The sequence below is a fragment of the Mustela putorius genome, unplaced genomic scaffold (assembly GCF_011764305.1).
Source record: "Mustela putorius furo isolate JIRA1106 unplaced genomic scaffold, ASM1176430v1.1 tig00537227_pilon_pilon_pilon, whole genome shotgun sequence".
In the NCBI taxonomy this organism is placed as follows: domain Eukaryota; kingdom Metazoa; phylum Chordata; class Mammalia; order Carnivora; family Mustelidae; genus Mustela; species Mustela putorius.
The window spans coordinates 45,659,248-45,675,853 of NW_025422368.1; the positions used below are offsets into that span (position 1 = coordinate 45,659,248).

At 39.3% G+C, this 16,606-nt stretch overlaps 1 protein-coding gene across 1 annotated transcript in view; it reads left to right on the forward strand.

Annotated features, from left to right (window-relative positions):
- Nucleotides 1-15,768, forward strand: part of TMEM19 (transmembrane protein 19) — a 32,749-nt gene extending 16,981 nt beyond the window's left edge. Inside the window, exon 7 of the mRNA XM_045073357.1 lies at nt 15,667-15,768. Within this exon, the coding sequence (XP_044929292.1) occupies nt 15,667-15,704 (38 nt within the window). The 3' untranslated portion in view covers nt 15,705-15,768. The remainder of the gene's footprint in view (nt 1-15,666) is intronic.
- The last annotated feature ends 838 nt before the right edge of the window (nt 15,769-16,606 follow it).

Sequence of the window (16,606 nt, forward strand, 5' to 3'; positions counted from 1 at the left end):
AGTCATCTGATGTCCCTGGTGTTTCGTCTGCTGTTCTGATGTCATCACAATGAGAAAAAAAGTGTCGTAGCCATCAAGTTTCAGGTGAATTATATATGCTTTAAAGATGAAAACAAAATTATGCAACTAAATTATTTAATCTCCTTATGGAGTATCTGTTGCTGTACTTCCAAATGGTCCTGAATATTTTAAAAATATGTAGATGTCCAATATATGTTTGTTAAATTAAGTTGTTTGACTGTAAACAGTGTTTTCTTTAAGAGTCACTGACAGTTGATAATCAGGAACATTTTTCTGGAGGAAAATAAAAAATAAAAAAACCAGTTTGGCTACTTGAATTTCTGAGTACTGTGATGAATCCAACATTTCTCAATCATGTGATACACTATTAATGGTTCCGGAACTAATGAGTCAGGAAATGATAGTAAGGGCAAGGCTCCTAAAATTGTTTTCTCTGCCAAGACTAGACTTGTTAACTGTTCTTCATCACCCCCTTCAAAATTTTATACATGTGGTAACCCTTTTATGTTTGGGGATTTTTTTTGCATTTTTTATTTTTTTAAGGCATCTCTACTCCCATTGTTGGGCTTGCACTCACGACCCCAAGATCAAGAGTTGCATGCTCCATTGACTGAGCCAATTTATTTGGCTTTATTTCTTTTCTTTTTCTTTTCTTTTTCAATTGATATTTAATTACTTATGTAACACACTGAATCTATTCTTTTAATTTTTTAAAGATTTTTAAAATTTTTATTTGAGAGAGAGAGTGCGTCAGTGCGCAAGTCGGGGAGGGCGGAGGGAATGGGAGAGGGAGAAGCAGACTCCCTTCTCAGTGGGGAGCCAGACACGGCTCTATCCCAGGACTCAGAGATCATGACCTGAGCCAAAATCAGGCACTTAACCAAGTGAGCCATGCAGGTACCCTACACTGAATCTATTTTTAAAATGTTAGAATATTAAAGCTAAAATATCCTTTTGCCTCCACAACCCCCTCAATAAACCAAGCTTTCTATCTTCCCCAGAATAACTACTGTTAGAAATTTGACATATTTTCTACAAATAATTGTTTGGATCTATTCTTATTTATTTATTTATTTATTTAAAGATTTTATTTATTTATTTGACAGAGAGAAATCACAAGTAGATGGAGAGGCAGGCAGAGAGAGAGACAGGGAAGCAGGCTCCCTGCTGAGCAGAGAGCCCGATGCAGGACTCGATCCCAGGACCCTGAGATCATGACCTGAGCCAAAGGTAGCGGCTTAACCCACTGAGCCACCCAGGCGCCCATGTTTGGGTTTATTTTTAAATCTCTTTAATTATTAAGATTTTATTTATTTGACAGAGTACACAAGCAGGGGAGGGGCAAGCAGAGGGAGAGGGAGAAGGAGGCTCCCCACTGAGCAAGGAGCCAGATGTGGGGCTTAATCCCAGGACCCTGGGATCGTGACCTGAGCCGAAGGCAGATGCTGAACTGACTGGGCCACCTAGGCATCCCTGTTTTGGGTGTGTTTTAATACATTCTTCTTAATGAAATTTTGTTATAATTAATACTATCATTCTGCTGCTTTTAAGTTGATGCCTACCTTCCAAGGAAAAAAGGTTAGAAGGGTATATACCAAAATAATAATGTGTTCTAAAATTTCTACAGTCAAATGTGTTTCTTCTACCAATCAAAATATTCAAACAAAATAATCTCCAGAAATTACTCCTCTTCCCCATCTTCCCCTCCCCATCATCGTTTTAAATGGTATTCCTTTTCTTTATAAACTATCTTATTAGCAATCAATTACAAGAATAAAATGGGGGTGCCTGGGTGGCTTAGTCGGTTAAGTGTCTGCCTTCAGCTCAGATTATGATCCCAGGGTTCTCGGATTGAGTTCTCATTCAGGCTTGCTGTTTGGTGGTGAGCCTGCTTCTCCGTATGTCCCTCCCCCTGCTGTGTACTCTCTTTTAAGTAAATGAATAAAATCTTCAAAAAAAAGAAACACAAATTTGTTTGTCTGTTTGAGATTCCCTATCTTGAAGCCTGAAGCACCAGTGTAATCCAAGTGTTAAAGCTTTAACTTTAGGGGCTCCTGGCTGGCTCAGTCGGTTAAGCGTCTGCTTTCAGTCCAGGTCATGATCCCAGGGTCCTGTGATTAAGCCCCACATCTGGCTCTCTGCTTACCGGGGGAGCCTGCTTCTCCTTCTCCCTCTGCCTGCTTCTCCTTCTGCCTTTGCATGCTCTCTCTCAAATAAAATCTTCTTACAAAAAAAAAGAATCTTCTTATGTTGAATACAACGTAATGAAAATTAACAGTGGATACTCAAAGCAATACTTTAATACTTTGCACTTATGCAAAAATTAATACAAGTATCACAAATCTCTACCTGAATGGTGTATTTTGAGTGTGGGTTTTTTTTTTTTTTCCATTTTTTTCAAATTCTTGATGAGGGAGCAGGAGGCTGGCTGAGGACAAAGCAAGAGCTGGCGCTTTGCACCACCCCCCTTCACCCGCTCCCCTCCATATGTGTAGCATTCCTCAGGCACCCCTGACTGCCATAAAATGATAAATAGTTAACTTGCTGAGATCACAATCCTGCAAGACAGGAGTCTCCCTTGGTTTGCAAATGTCCTTGAGATTACAACAAAGAAGTTACCTTATCAATAGCCCAATTTCCAAAGACACAGAACTCAGTTCCTCAAGCCCTAATGTCACCCTCCCCTCCATAAAAAACCAAAGGAGGCGAAGGAGGCAGAGGTAGAAGGAAAAGTAAAGTTAAATTTCTTCTAAACCTAAATCTCATTAACAAGGATGCTTGATAGCAGGAATGTAACATTCCACCAGACTTCCAATTGTCTTTACTTGATAGTAACCAGGTCTTCAATATCCTGATAGTATTCTTTGCCCCAATAGCCCTTCTGGACACCCCTTTGTCCTCACCTACCCAACTCCTGTGTATATAACCAACCACTCCTCACAACCCGGGGCAGCAGCTCTTCCTGCCCACGGGTCCTGTCCCCATGCTTTAATAAACCACCATTTTGCACCAAAGATGTCTTAAGAATTCTTTCTTTAGTCATCAGCTCCGAACCTCACCCCACCGAACCTGACTTAGGTTCTGGGACTTCATCATTCTGATCTTAACTGTTTGCATTTGAAATTATACATGACAAACACCTTGGCAAAATTCTCAACACATTGTCATAGAATTCTAGAACAAAGAACCTTCAGGAATATTCTCAGCTCATTGCCCAGACTTGAAACTAAAAAATACCATTTTACAGGAGTGAGTGTATTGTTTTCTAACATGAATGCCTCCCGACCTTTGCATACCCTGTCCTTCCTGGAATTCCTACCCTCTCCCTTCCCTTAATGACACTTCAAACACAGCTTAACGGCTTAATGGCTTAACGGAGCTTCCTCCAAGAATCTTCTCAGGGAGGGACGCCTGGGTGGCTCAGTCACCAGGTGTCTGCCTTCGGCTCAGGTCATGATCCCGGGATCCTGGGATCAAGCCCCGAGTGGAGCTCCTTCCTCAGCGGGAAGCCTGCTTCTCCCTCTCCCACTCCCCCTGCTTGTGTTTTCTCTCTTGCTGTGTCTCTGTCAAATAAAATCTTTAAAAAAAAAAAAAAATCTTCTCAGGGTCAATTAGGTATCCCCATACACATTCTACGCTGTAACTACAGCAGTTACCACACAATGAACATTTACTAATTCAGCATATTAATACTTAACCTTTTTCTTCAAACTACTGGTCTCCCTATTGCTAAGAACTGTGTACATGTTCTTAGAAATGCACATGTAGAAAGGGCACTAAACGTTTCCTTAGGACGAAATATAGTTTTTAGGTCCATTTGTGGGGCTAGACTAATGATAGGGATTCTATTATTTTCTCTTAATCTCATCAGGCTACAATGTCTTAAATAGCAATATCATAAAGGATTAGCAGCACCTGGGTGGCTCAGCTGATTAAGCATCCGACTCTTGATTTTGGCTCAGGTCATGATCTCAGGGTCCTGGGATTGAGCCCTGTGTCAGTGGGCAGTCTGCTTGTCTTCCTCTCCTTCTGCCCCTCCCTCTGCTTGCATGCCCTCTCTCTCTCCCCCAAATAAATACATCTTAAAATAAAAATAAATGGTGTTAAAAAAATAAAAATAAAAAATAAATCAATAAATGGTGTTACCATATAGGATTACCAGAGAATAAACTCATTAGAACTGGATGTGGTAGATACAGGTCCCCATATTTCTATTGTGATAATCTGTGTAATGCTGCATATAACAACTCAGTTATAATTCCAATAAAATTTGATCCTAAAGTTGATCTTTATAATGGACTAATATATTATTCAACAAGATTAATTCAGTTTTTTCCATAAAGTAGGGCACTAAATTGTGTCCAAACACTAACCATTCTCAAGTGTGTTTCCTCAGTGATTAATAAGCAGCTTCTCTGTCAGTTACACAACTTGTACCCTGGCATATATCGAAATATATTTTGAAATAACCGTTTTTTTCTCAATTTTAAGGTAATATATTCATTACATAAAATTTAAAAAAAGAAAAAGGTGTAGAAGGGAAAAAGATTCATAATCCTTCTCAAAGACAGGATTATTATTTTAGTATATTTAATATTTTAGGAAGGAAAGAAAATATCTAAATCCTTTTGTGTGTCCTGGTATAGAAGAAACCATGATTGTTAAGTGGGTCTGGTCCCAGGCATTACATTCTGTTTTGATTCTCACTATATGATGTCCCTAGTCTCACACCTGAGCAGTGAATTCATGTGATAGAGGGCTTAAGGGGCACCCGGGTGGCTCAGTTGGTTAAGCATCTACCTTCAGCTCAGGTCATGATCACAGGGCCCTGGCATTGAGCCCCACCTCAGGCTCCTTGCTTAGTGGGGAGCCTCCTTCTCTCTCTCCCTCTGCTATTCCCTCTGCTTGTGCTATCGCTCTCTTTCTCTCTCTCTGTCAAATAAATAAATAAAATCTTAAAAAAAGAGAGAGAGAGAGAGAGTTTAATCTTGAGGTAAGGAAACCTGAGTTTCAGCCTCCAGTCACCCAAAAACATTTGTGTGGTGCTTCTGTGCTTTAGGTACTGTGTTTTGAAGTTGGTGAATCAAAGATGTATAGGACAAGAACCGGGCACTTCTGATAAATATGGGGGAGAGAAATGTGTGTGACTACCACAAACAAATATGTGTCTACTGTGATTTTTTTTTTTTAATGAAGATTTTATTTATTTGACAGAGAGAGAGGAGACCGCACAAGCAGAGGGAGATGGGGAGCAGCAGACAGAGGGAGAGGGAGAAGCAGGCTCTCCTGATACAGGGCTCCATCCTAGACCCTGGTCTCATGACCTAAGCCAAAGACAGATGCTTAGCCCACTGAGCCATCCAGGGCACCCCTACTGTGATTTTTTTTTTTTTTTTGGTAATTTTTATTTTTGCCTTCTGTTGCCCCTTGAATCAACTTCCCATAACCTTATATAAGAACTCCAAAAAGCCCTTGACATTTCTCTTGTTCTTAGAAACTAGAGGAAGAGTAGGTCGATGAACTGAGAGAACAGAGAACCGTGTTCCTCTTTCCCACTGCAGGCTTCCAGCCTAAAGTAGGTTCAAGCTGAGGGTGGGTGGGGAGACTAGGTCAAATCTGAATTAATTAGTTAATTTTTTGCTTTAAAAAAAATTATTTATTTATTTGAGATGCAGAGAGCATGAACAGGAGAAGGGGCAGAGGGAGAGGGAGAAGACGACTCCCTACTGAGCAGGGAGCCCGATATGAGGCTTGATCCCAGGACCCTGAGATCACGACCTGAGCTGTAGGCAGATACTTGACTAAGTCACCCAGGCGCCCCTGCTTTTGCTTTCTTAATCCAGGTTTGGCTATTCTAATTGAGAATAGCCAATTGAGACTTGTTAAATTGAATTTTTGCTGATACTGGTTGATATGTTGTTAAAATTCACATTTTAAAATCCTAATCCCCAATGTGATGACATTAGGAGATGGGGATTTAGGGAGGTGATTAGGTCAGGAAAAGGGCACGCACATGAATGGAAACCTGCATCAGGCTCCCTGTTTATTTTTTTATTTTTTTTTTTTATTTTTTTTTTTTTTTAGGCTCCCTGTTTAGTAGGGAGCCTGCTTCTCCCTCTCTCACTCCCCCTGCTCTTCCTCTCTCTCTCTGTCAAAATAAATAAAATCTTTAAAAATAAATAAGATAGGGCATCTGGGGGGCTCAGTGGGTTAGGCCATGCCTTTGGCTCAGGTCATGATCTCAGGGTCCTGGGATCGAGTCCCGCATCGGGCTCTCTGCTCAGCAGGGAGCCTGCTTCCTCCTCTCTCTCTCTCTCTTTCTTCCTGCCTCTCTGCCTACTTGTGATCTCTGTCTGTCAAATAAATAAAATCTTTAAAAATAAATAAATAAATAAATAAATAAGATAAAATGCATTTCAATGCTATAAATTTCCATCTAACCACTACTTTCACTGTAAGGCACAATGTTGGATAGGTTGTATTTTAATTTTTACTTATTATAAAATACCTTCTGAAATTTTTTTTATTATGAAATAAGTTCTATTCCCAATATGGGGCTTGAAATCATGACCCTGAGATCCAGAGTTGTATGTTCTACCAACTGAGCCAGCCAGGTGCCCCTTAAAATATTTTCTAATTCCTGTCGAGACTTATTTTTTGACCCATGCACAATTTAGAAGTGTATCGTTTAACCTCCAAATACGTTGGGATTTTCCAGCTATCTTTGTCATCGACTTCTAGTTTAATTCCCTTGTGGTCTAAGGGCAAACTTTGTACGAAGTTTATTCTTTTAAATTAGCTAAGGTGTGTTTTATGGCCCAGAATGTGGTCTATCTTGGTGAATGTTTCAAGTGATCTTGAGAAGAATGTGTATTTAACTTTCGTTGGATGAAGAATTCTATAAATGTTAATCATATTCCGTTGATTGATGGTGCTCTTCAGTTCTGCTCTATCATTACTGATTTTTGCTTGTCGGATCTGTCAATTACTCATAGGTATTGAAGTCTCTAAGAGTGGATATAGCTGTTTCTCCTTGCAGTTCTATCAGTTTTTGCCTCACATACCTTCAAGCTTACTAATTCTTCCTTCAGCAACTGATGAGAACATCAAAAGCATTCTTCATTTCTGTTTCTATCTAGCATTGCCTTCTGATTCTTTCTTAGGATAGCCATCTGTCTGCTTATATTACTCATCTGTTTTTCCATATTGTCCACTTTTTTCTTTAGAGCCCTTAGTATATCAATTATTTTAACTTACTTGTCTCATAATTCCAAAATCTTTACCATATCTGAATCTGGTTCTGATGCTTGCTTTGTCTCTTAAGACTGGTTTTTGCCTGTTAGCATGCCTTGTAATTTTTTGTTGGAAGCTGGACATGCAATACCAGGTGTAGGCCTTAGTATGAGGTTTTATGATTACCTGCAAGGAGTTGCACTATGTTTAATGTTTGCTTTGCTGTGGTGTCAAAGGCTAAAATTTCCTCTAGTGTCCTTGTTTTTGTCTCCCCAATTGTCTTTGGGTGTTACTAGAAGAGGAATGTAAGAATAGAGTCTGAAGTTTGTAGTTCTTTTAGCTTTAATCTCCTGTTATTATGCAGGAGCCCTATTGATGGGGTGGCCGAGTGTGGGAGGAGAAGTGTTCTATAATCCTGAAATTAAGTCTCAGACTTTTAGTGAGCCTGAGTTAGGTATTCCCTTTTCCTCCATGTCAAAGGCTAGAGGAGGCTGGAGTTGGGTATTTCCCTTCCCCCAGGTAGGTTTAGGCTTTGGTTAAACGCCAGTCAGTTAGGCTCTGGTAAAGCAGTTTTCCTTGAGGGAGAACTTTGTTAAGGATAACTGAGAGCTCTTTAACACTTTAAAAATAAACACTTCTGGGCACCTGTGTGCCTCAGTTGGTTGAGTGGCTATCTTCAGCTCAGGTCACGAACCCAAGGTCCTGGGATCGAGCCATGGGTCGGGCTCCCTGCTCAGCAGAGCACCTGCTTCTCCCTCTCCTTCTGCCTGCTTGTGCTCTCTCTCTCTCTCTCTGTCAAATAAATTTTAAAATCTTAAAAAAATAAAAATGATTACTTTTCCCCTCCCCCTGGAGGGTCCTTATAGGTTCTTTGGTCCTTACAGTAAAAACTAGGTATAGCTCTTAGAGGTAAAATTCAGGAAAGTGTAGGGCCCCCCCTAATCCTGGGCCCCTTAGGAACTTTTAACTCTCAGCCTAGTCTGCAGTGAGTTTTCCAGCAATTTGTTAGTTACAGTTTAAAGATTTCTTGCTAATTAGTGGCTCCAGCTGCTGGCTTTTGCTCCTGGGCTTCTGCTCTTATAAACTGTGATTCTGTTTGTCTCTCAGTTTTCAGGAAAGCAGTTTGCCCTGGGACTTCATTTCTCAGCTACATCTAAGAATTGTTGATTTCAATTTGTTCAGCTTTTTTCTTGTTGTGAGGTTGGAAGTGATGAGTTCCAAGCTCTTTATGTGTCTGATGAGAATCAGAAATCACCGGTGTGGTTTCAATGTTAACCATTTATGAACTGTGTGATAACGAGTCTCCTTTTCTCATCTGTGAATAATAATACCTACTTGGCAAAGTTGCAGAGATTTGGGTTGTATGCATGCAAATCACTTAGCATGGTATAGGAATTTAATGAATGGTTGCTTTACTATTTGTAGATAGCATACTTTTCTGAGGATCTGGGCACATTCCAAATAGTAATCTAATCTGGACTAAGGATTAGCAACCTTTCACAATGATTAACAAAGCCTTTATTCACTTCTGCTTCCACTTGAAAACTGAAACTCAGTTAGTTTTCAGTATCTTCTAACACTCACTTTGTATTATTCAGTAAAGATTGTTTTTCTGAATGATGAGTGCATTAAATCTTCATTCATTCCATATATAAAAATAACTTTCAGGGCACCTGGGTGGCTCAGTGGGTTAAGCCTCTGCCTTCGGCTCAGGTCATGATTTCAGTGTCCTGGGATTGAGCCCCATATTGGGCTCTCTACTCAGCAGGGAGTCTGTTTCCCCTCTCTCTCTGCCTGTTCTCTGCCTGCTTGTGATCTCTCTCTCTCTCTGCACCAAATAAATAAAATAAAATCTTTTTTAAAATTTACTTTCTTGATCCTCTTGTTTTATATCTACAGTAGCAAATCACTTAGTACTGGAAAGTTCACTAGATTTAGAAATGGAAGAAATGAGACAGAGTCCCAATCCATCACCAGTTAGCTGAATGATTTGGGGCAAGTAATTTACATCCTTGAGTATCAGTTTCTTCAAACCACAAACTATTTGAAATAGACAATTAAAAACCCCTTTCAGGACTAAATTTCAATCTTTCTCCCTGTCTCTCTCTCTCTTAGTAATCTCTAACCCAATGTCGGGCCCAAAATTATGACCTCAAGATCAAGAGTCACACAATCTTCCAACGGAGCCACCCAAGTGCCCATAAATTTCAATCTTTTAATCACTGATCAAAATTAAGAACAAATACTTTCCATTTATTAACTTATTAAATATTTATTCATGAGCTCTTGGGTATATTGCACAGTGTTAGCCATAAGGCATTAAGATAAGTAGAATAAAATAAACATAAAGCTTATAGTCTAGCTAGGAGTTAGGCATTATGCCAATAATCACACAAGCAAATAATTACACATTGTAGTAGGTTCTTTGAAGAAAACTATAGTGTTGGTGAATAGGGAGCCCTAGAGGGACTGATTTTATTGGAAGCTCAAGGAGTATTTTTCTGAGCGTGACATCAAGTAATGGCCAGGTAAAGAAAGGGTAGGAAGTAGAGAGCATTCCTGGAACAGAAAAGCCCCGAGACAGAAAGAGTTTGACACAAAAGTAGCTGGCTAGGCTGGAGCCCGGTGAGCAGGGAGGAAATGCTGTGAGGAGACTGGAGGAGCAAGCAGACAGGGACTGGATCCCCAAAGAGCCTTGCCTTGTCAGATTTGGGGCTCTTTCTTAGTCTGGTGGAAAATAACTGCAGCATTTTTCCGAAGTTTCTTGAATATCAGATTTAGCCTCACTCTATAGACCTCTCTTTAAAATCTGCATTCTGAAGAGCAAAAGAACCTGTCTGAAAAAAATTCATATCTACCATGACTAATTCACGAGTAGATCAATAGGCAAACAGTGAATTTTCTTTGGTATAGGGTTTAAGGCAATGGTTCTCAGTGTTGGCTACAGAGTGGAATCCCTTGGGAAGTTTTAAAAACTTCCACTGCTTTGTTCCCCCTTTTGAGAAATTTCACCTAATTAGCCTGGGGTACAGCAAGAGAATTTCTAAAGGCTTCTCAGTGATTGAAATGTCCAGCCAAAATTGGGAACAATAGTGAGGGAAAGCTAGAAAGCTCGAAGTTTTTGTTCTACCACATATGCATCAGTTTTCAGAAGGAATTTTTAAAAATAGCCCATATGCTTGCCAGGAACTGTTCTAAGTATTTCACAAAAGTAGACTCTTATAATTCTCACAATAACCACACAAGAATGCTCTGATTATTTCTCCCACTGTATTAATAAGGAAATCGAGACAGAGTTTGAATAATTTGCCCAAGGCCACATCACTAGTAAACACCAGAGCTGGTACTTGGAATGAGGCAATCTGGCTCCAAAGTCTTCATTCTTATCTACTTTAAGATCTCTATTTTTGGAATCAGAAGACAGGTGATAACCTGCCTGCTTCCTGCATTGCTAGTAAACTTGCATAACTGCTTGTTAGACTTCAAATTCTTCAAAAATCCAGACACGATCCCTAATAAGAAAAAAAAAAGAAAAACAAAAGCTTGATGTCAGGGCTGTGAGTTCAAGCCCCACATTGGGCATAGAGCTTATGAAAGAAAGGAGAAGAGAGGAGAGGAGAGGAGAGGAGAGGAGAGGAGAGGAGAGGAGAGGAGAGGAGAGGAGGGGGAGGGGAAAGTGGAGGGAGGGGAAGAGTAAAGGAAAGAGGAAGGGGAAGGGAAAAGAAAAGAACCCTATATAGGTAAGACCAGGAAAAAAGTCATAAATAGAAAATAATCTCGGGCACCTGGGTGACTCAGTGGGTTAAGCCTCTGTCTTCAACTCAGGTCATGATCTCAGAGTCCCGCATCCGGCTCTCTGCTCAGCAGGAAGCCCGCTTCCTCCGCCCTTCTCTCTCTCTGCCTTCCTTTCTGCCTACTTGTGATCTCTCTCTGTCAAATAAACAAAATAATTTAAAAAAAAAGAAAAAGAAAAAGAAAATAATCTCTTACCCCAAAGAAAACAACTCAACGTGGTTTTTTAAAACTACTTAATGAAATTCAAGTGCAGTACAATTACTAGAAATACAAAAAATAGAAATCTCCAACTAAATATAGATAGTAGATAAATTGAAAAAAGATTGGTCACTATAGTGGCCTAGAAGGTAAAGTTTAAGAGCCTTTTAAAGAGCAAAATAAAAGCAGACAAGGAAATCAAGAGGGAAAACAAGCAACCGGAACAGAAAGGCAAGAGACCTAACATATAAACAATGGGCACTCTGGACAGACAAGAAGTATTCATGAGAGCTAAAAGACCTAATTTTGCATATTAAAAAGGCTCTCAGAATCCAGAGTAGATTGAATTGATGAGAAAACACACATACACAATCTGATAAAAATTTCTGAACTCTAAGACTAAAGAGCAAATACTATTTGCCACCATTTAGAAAGAACAAAGCATTGAGAAAGAAAAAAAGAGCCAGATTCGCATTGGACTTACTGGTAATTCTAGAAGCTTGAAGACAATAGAATAGCATCTTTAGAATGAGAAAAGGCAAGATTCTTTACATTAGCCTGTCAAGTGAAAGAACAGTCTTTGAAAATGTGCAGTAATTCATGGGGCGCCTGGGTGGCTCAGTGGGTTAAGCCTCTACCTTCGGCTCAGGTCATGATCCCGGGGGCCTGGGGTGGAGTCCCGCATAGGGCTCTCTGCTCAGCAGGGAGCCTGCTTCTCCTCATCTCTCTGTCTGTCTCTCTGCCTATTTGTGATCTCTCTCTCTGTCAAATAAATAAATAAAATCTTTAAAAAAAAAAAAAAAAGAAAATGTGCAGTAATTCAGAGAATAGATCATTCACATGACTCATCCAGAAAAATATTAAAGAAGGGATAACAAATAGATAAACTCATGGGTCTGATAAGTGAAAAGAAAGCCAAAATAGATACAAGTGGGCATGAGAAAGAAGACATACAACATATTCAGCAGATATTCACAAAAATTATGAGAATACAACTAAGCAATTTTATAATAACAAATTTGAAAGCCTTTGATGAAATGGATAATTTTCTAGCAAACTATAATCAAATATGTGCACTCTGTATAAAATTGCCATCTTTATAAGAGATATAGTAAAGATGATTTTTTTTTTTACTACTTGAAAAAGGTTCCAGTACCAGATGGGAGTTACAACTTTTAAAGAACAGATAATTCTGTTCTTTTTTAAGAAAGTTATTGTTTAAATTAGAAAGCTTTTTCATTTATTTTAAGAAATCAGAATAAATTTTTAAAAATATGTATTTTAAAATCTTTTTTTAAAAAAACATTTTATTTATTTATTAGAGACAGAGAACAAGCAGGGGGGAGGGGCAACGTCTCCTCTGAGAACCGCAAAGCTATTGTGGAAAAAGCAGCCCAGCTGGCAATCAGAGTCACCAATCCCAATGCCAGGTTATGCAGCGAAGAAAATGAATAGACAGCTTGTTGTGCATGTCATATCTCTGTTAATAAAACCATAAAAATACAAAAAAAAATTTCTCCCAAAAGTAATTACTAATTTTTTTTAAAGTAAGCTCTATGCCCAATGTGGGGCTTGAACTCATGATCCCAAGATCAAGAGTCACATGTTGTATGGACTGAGGCAGCCAGGAGCTCCAGTAATATATTAATTAGTTGTTACCCAAATTATGTGTATTACAGAATTGGATAAAATATAACTAACATTTATGTGGAAGGTTAAATTCTACAGAACAGTCAAGAAAATTGTGAGAGAGAAGTAAGTACACTGCATTGAGATTTGTCTTATTACATTTTGAGCATTTAATACAAATATTCTATCAAATCAATATGATACTATAAAAAGACATATTTGATGGATTAGAATAGGGAAAAATCTTTTATACATATACATATGTGAATATATGATACTACAGAGGTGACAGATTAACTGGAAAGATATATTTTGTGGGTTAAAAGGCATATAACATTAAATTTACCATCTTAGCTATTTTTAAGTATACAGTTCAGTAGTGTTAAGTATATTCATATTGTAATAGATCTCTAGAACCTTTCACCTTGCAAAACTGAAACTACACTCTTTTCCCCTCCCTTCACCCCCTTCCTGTAACCCTTAACAACCACCTTCCTACTTTGTCTCTATGATTTTGACTACTTTAAGAGCTTTTTTTTTTTAAAGATTTTATTTATTTATTTGACAGACAGAGATCACAAGCAGGCAGAGAGGCAGGCAGAGAGAGAGAGGAGGAAGCAGGCTCCCTGCCGAGCAGAGAGCCCGATGCGGGACTCGATCCCAGGACCCTGAGATCATGACCCGAGCTGAAGGCAGCAGCTTAACCCACTGAGCCACCCAGGCGCCCCTACTTTAGAAGATTTATATGAGTGGAATCATATGGTATTTGTTCTTTTGTGACTAGTTTATTTAGCATAATGTCTTCAGGGTTCATCCATGCTGCATGTAGCATGTGACAGGATATCCTTTCTTTAAAGCTGCATAATATTCCAGTGTGTGTATGTGTGTGTGTGTGTGTACTACATTTTCAATTATTAATTTGTCAATGGATACTCCAATTTCTTCCACTTCTTGGCTATTTGTGAATAATAATATTCAATGAACACAGATGTACAAATATCTCTGAGATCTGGCCTTGAATTAGTTTGGATATGTACCTATGAGTGGGATTGCTGGATCATGTGATTTTTTATTATTTTTTTGAAAAAACTGCATACTGTTTTCCATAGTGGTTGTACCATTTTGCATTCCCACTAACAGTACACAAGTGTTATCCTTTTGAAGAGTATTGATTGTGGGGGCGCCTGGGTGGCTCAGTTGGTTAAGCATCTGCCTTCAGCTCAGGTCATGATCCCAGGGTCCTGGAATCGAGCCCCGCATCCGGTTCCTAGCTCAGCGAGAAGCCAGATTTGTCTTCTCCCTTTGCTTGCTGCTCCTCCTGCTTTGTGTTGTCTCTCTCTCTGGCAAATAAGAAAATAACATCTTTAAAAAAAGAGAGAGAGTACTGATTTTGTTAAATCTACTTGAGGATCACCTTGATCCATTTCAGGCTTATTATCAAAATTTATTATAGTAGATCAGGTCCAGCAAAGACTTTACTCTGTGCTTTCTATCCCTACTAAGTCCTGGCTCTTCTGAGGGCTGTACCCAATGCCCTGTGTAGAATGAAGTCTCTCTACCATGACTGGTGAGAACATAAACTATTCCCTATCCTGTGGGAACTCCAGGAATTGTCTGCTTACTTCTTTCCAGTGGCTATTTCCAAGATTCCTCTCACTTATATGTATATCAATTCTTAGTCATATAGTTGAGGAACTCCTCTACAGTTCTCTGTAAGTTTCTCTGGGCAATGCCCTATTCTCCAGTTCTCTGTCTCAGAAGTTCTAGCCTTAACTCTGATTTCTGCCTTTTGAACTTTATTGGTAATATTCCTTTTAAATGTTGTGCAGTATTGAACTGTGTTCTGGCAGGTAGTTAACTTACTTTTGGATCAAATTCATTTTTTTGAGGTTTGATTTGAACTGTTTTAGGTGCATGTGTGTATAGGTAATCTTTTTTCTAGAACTAGTTCAGCTCTACCACTAAGGTGGAACCTCTGAGATCTCTACTGAATGACCCATTTATTCAATGAGACCTCTGCTTTCAGTCGGGTGGGCACTAGAATAATCTCAAGACTTGTTTGAGCTTCAGGAATTTTCTGCATTACAGCTCCTCTGTAAATGTTCCTTCCTCAGCAGTTGATCATTGCCTGGCCTCATGGAGTTTCACCCTTCACACACAGATCGATCACACATATCGAAAGCTTCAAAGGAAGGACACCTACGCAAATTTCTAGAGTTCTTTTTCTAGCATCTTTCCTTCCTCTTCCGTGTCCCACCAATGTTAGCTGTCTTGGCACCCCTGCACTTTAATCATTATCTTCTCATCTTAATGAGACCTTCCTGCATTGTGACCAAAAATGGCCCACAGAAAGCTGGGGCAATTTTACTGCTTACCTAGTTGGTTTCTCCTTTGCTCAAAGATCACAGTTCTGTGCTTCCTATGTCTATTTGTTTCATTCCCCCCCCCTCTCCTTTTCTAATCGTTCATAGTTAGGGAAGAGGAATCCCAGAGCAGCAGAAAGATCTAGCCTTAACTTAAACTGATTCTTAGTAGGAGTCCCTGATGTTCTCGAACTTAACAGATAAAGCATCCAAAAATGGTTGATAAAAGTGTCTTTGTTCCTAAATGCAGAGAAAACACATGAGGGTGGAAGCAGTAAAATGTTATTAATGCTGCCAAGTCCATAGTTCACTGAAAGTTTTTTTTGTTTGTTTTTTGTTTTGTTTTGTTTTTAATGAAAACCACACTAGAGGAGTATCATGGGGACATTAAGGAGACAAATCTCATTAATTTCTTTTTTTTCCACAGAGCATCCTAAGGGATTTCATTGGGAAAGAGAAGAATAGTTGAGTTTCAGCCAAGCTTCACCTTCTTTCTATTCAATTTTAATAAATAATGTAGCTCATAAAATCTGTGACTTTGAGAGGTTTTTCTGTTTGCTTGTATAGAAGTGATAACAAATAGTATAGTCATTATCAGTAAATGGCTTTCAAGTATTCATTGATTTGACAAAATATTTTTAAATGCCTATAATGTGCCAGGCACTATAGTAGGCACTGGGCATACAAAAACAAGAAACAAGTCTCTAATGTCAGGGCGCTTATGAGATAGTAAGAAAACAAGCTCTAGAACGTTTAATTATGATGCATTATATAAGTGCATAAATAAGAATATATATAAAGTGGAGGAGTTAAGAAGGTGGAGGAGTAAGGAGACCCTAGGCTTGCCTCATCCCTTGAAAACATCTGGATAAGTATCAAATCATTTTGAAGACCCAGGAAATTGATCTGAGAAGTGAGAGAGCAAAACTGCACAACTATGGACTGGAAAAACTGCCACATCATGGAAGGTAGGAGCTTCAGAAAGTTGATTTGGGGGAGCTAAGAGCTGCAGATGGGGCAAATGGGAGGGAGCCCTAATCACAGAGAGAGGAGTGAGAGAGAGAGAGAGTATGCAAGGAACTGCACAAGAAAAACTCCTCAAAACCATTGACTGGGAAAGGGATTGAATACAAGTTTTTATAAACAGTGAAGCACAGAATCTGAAGTTCGGTGGTTTACACCATCGCCAGGGTCATGCCTGGTGGGTTTAGCTGTGCTCCAGTAGGGAAGGAGGTGGAGACCTGGGAGCTGGCAGCATGGTCTTATGATCCCCTGGGTTGCATTGGGAGAAGCAGTTCCCTTGCTTGGTGTGCATTTGGGAGTGGCAGTGTGGGGACAAAAGACCCACCGGTGCCACTGACCTGCCC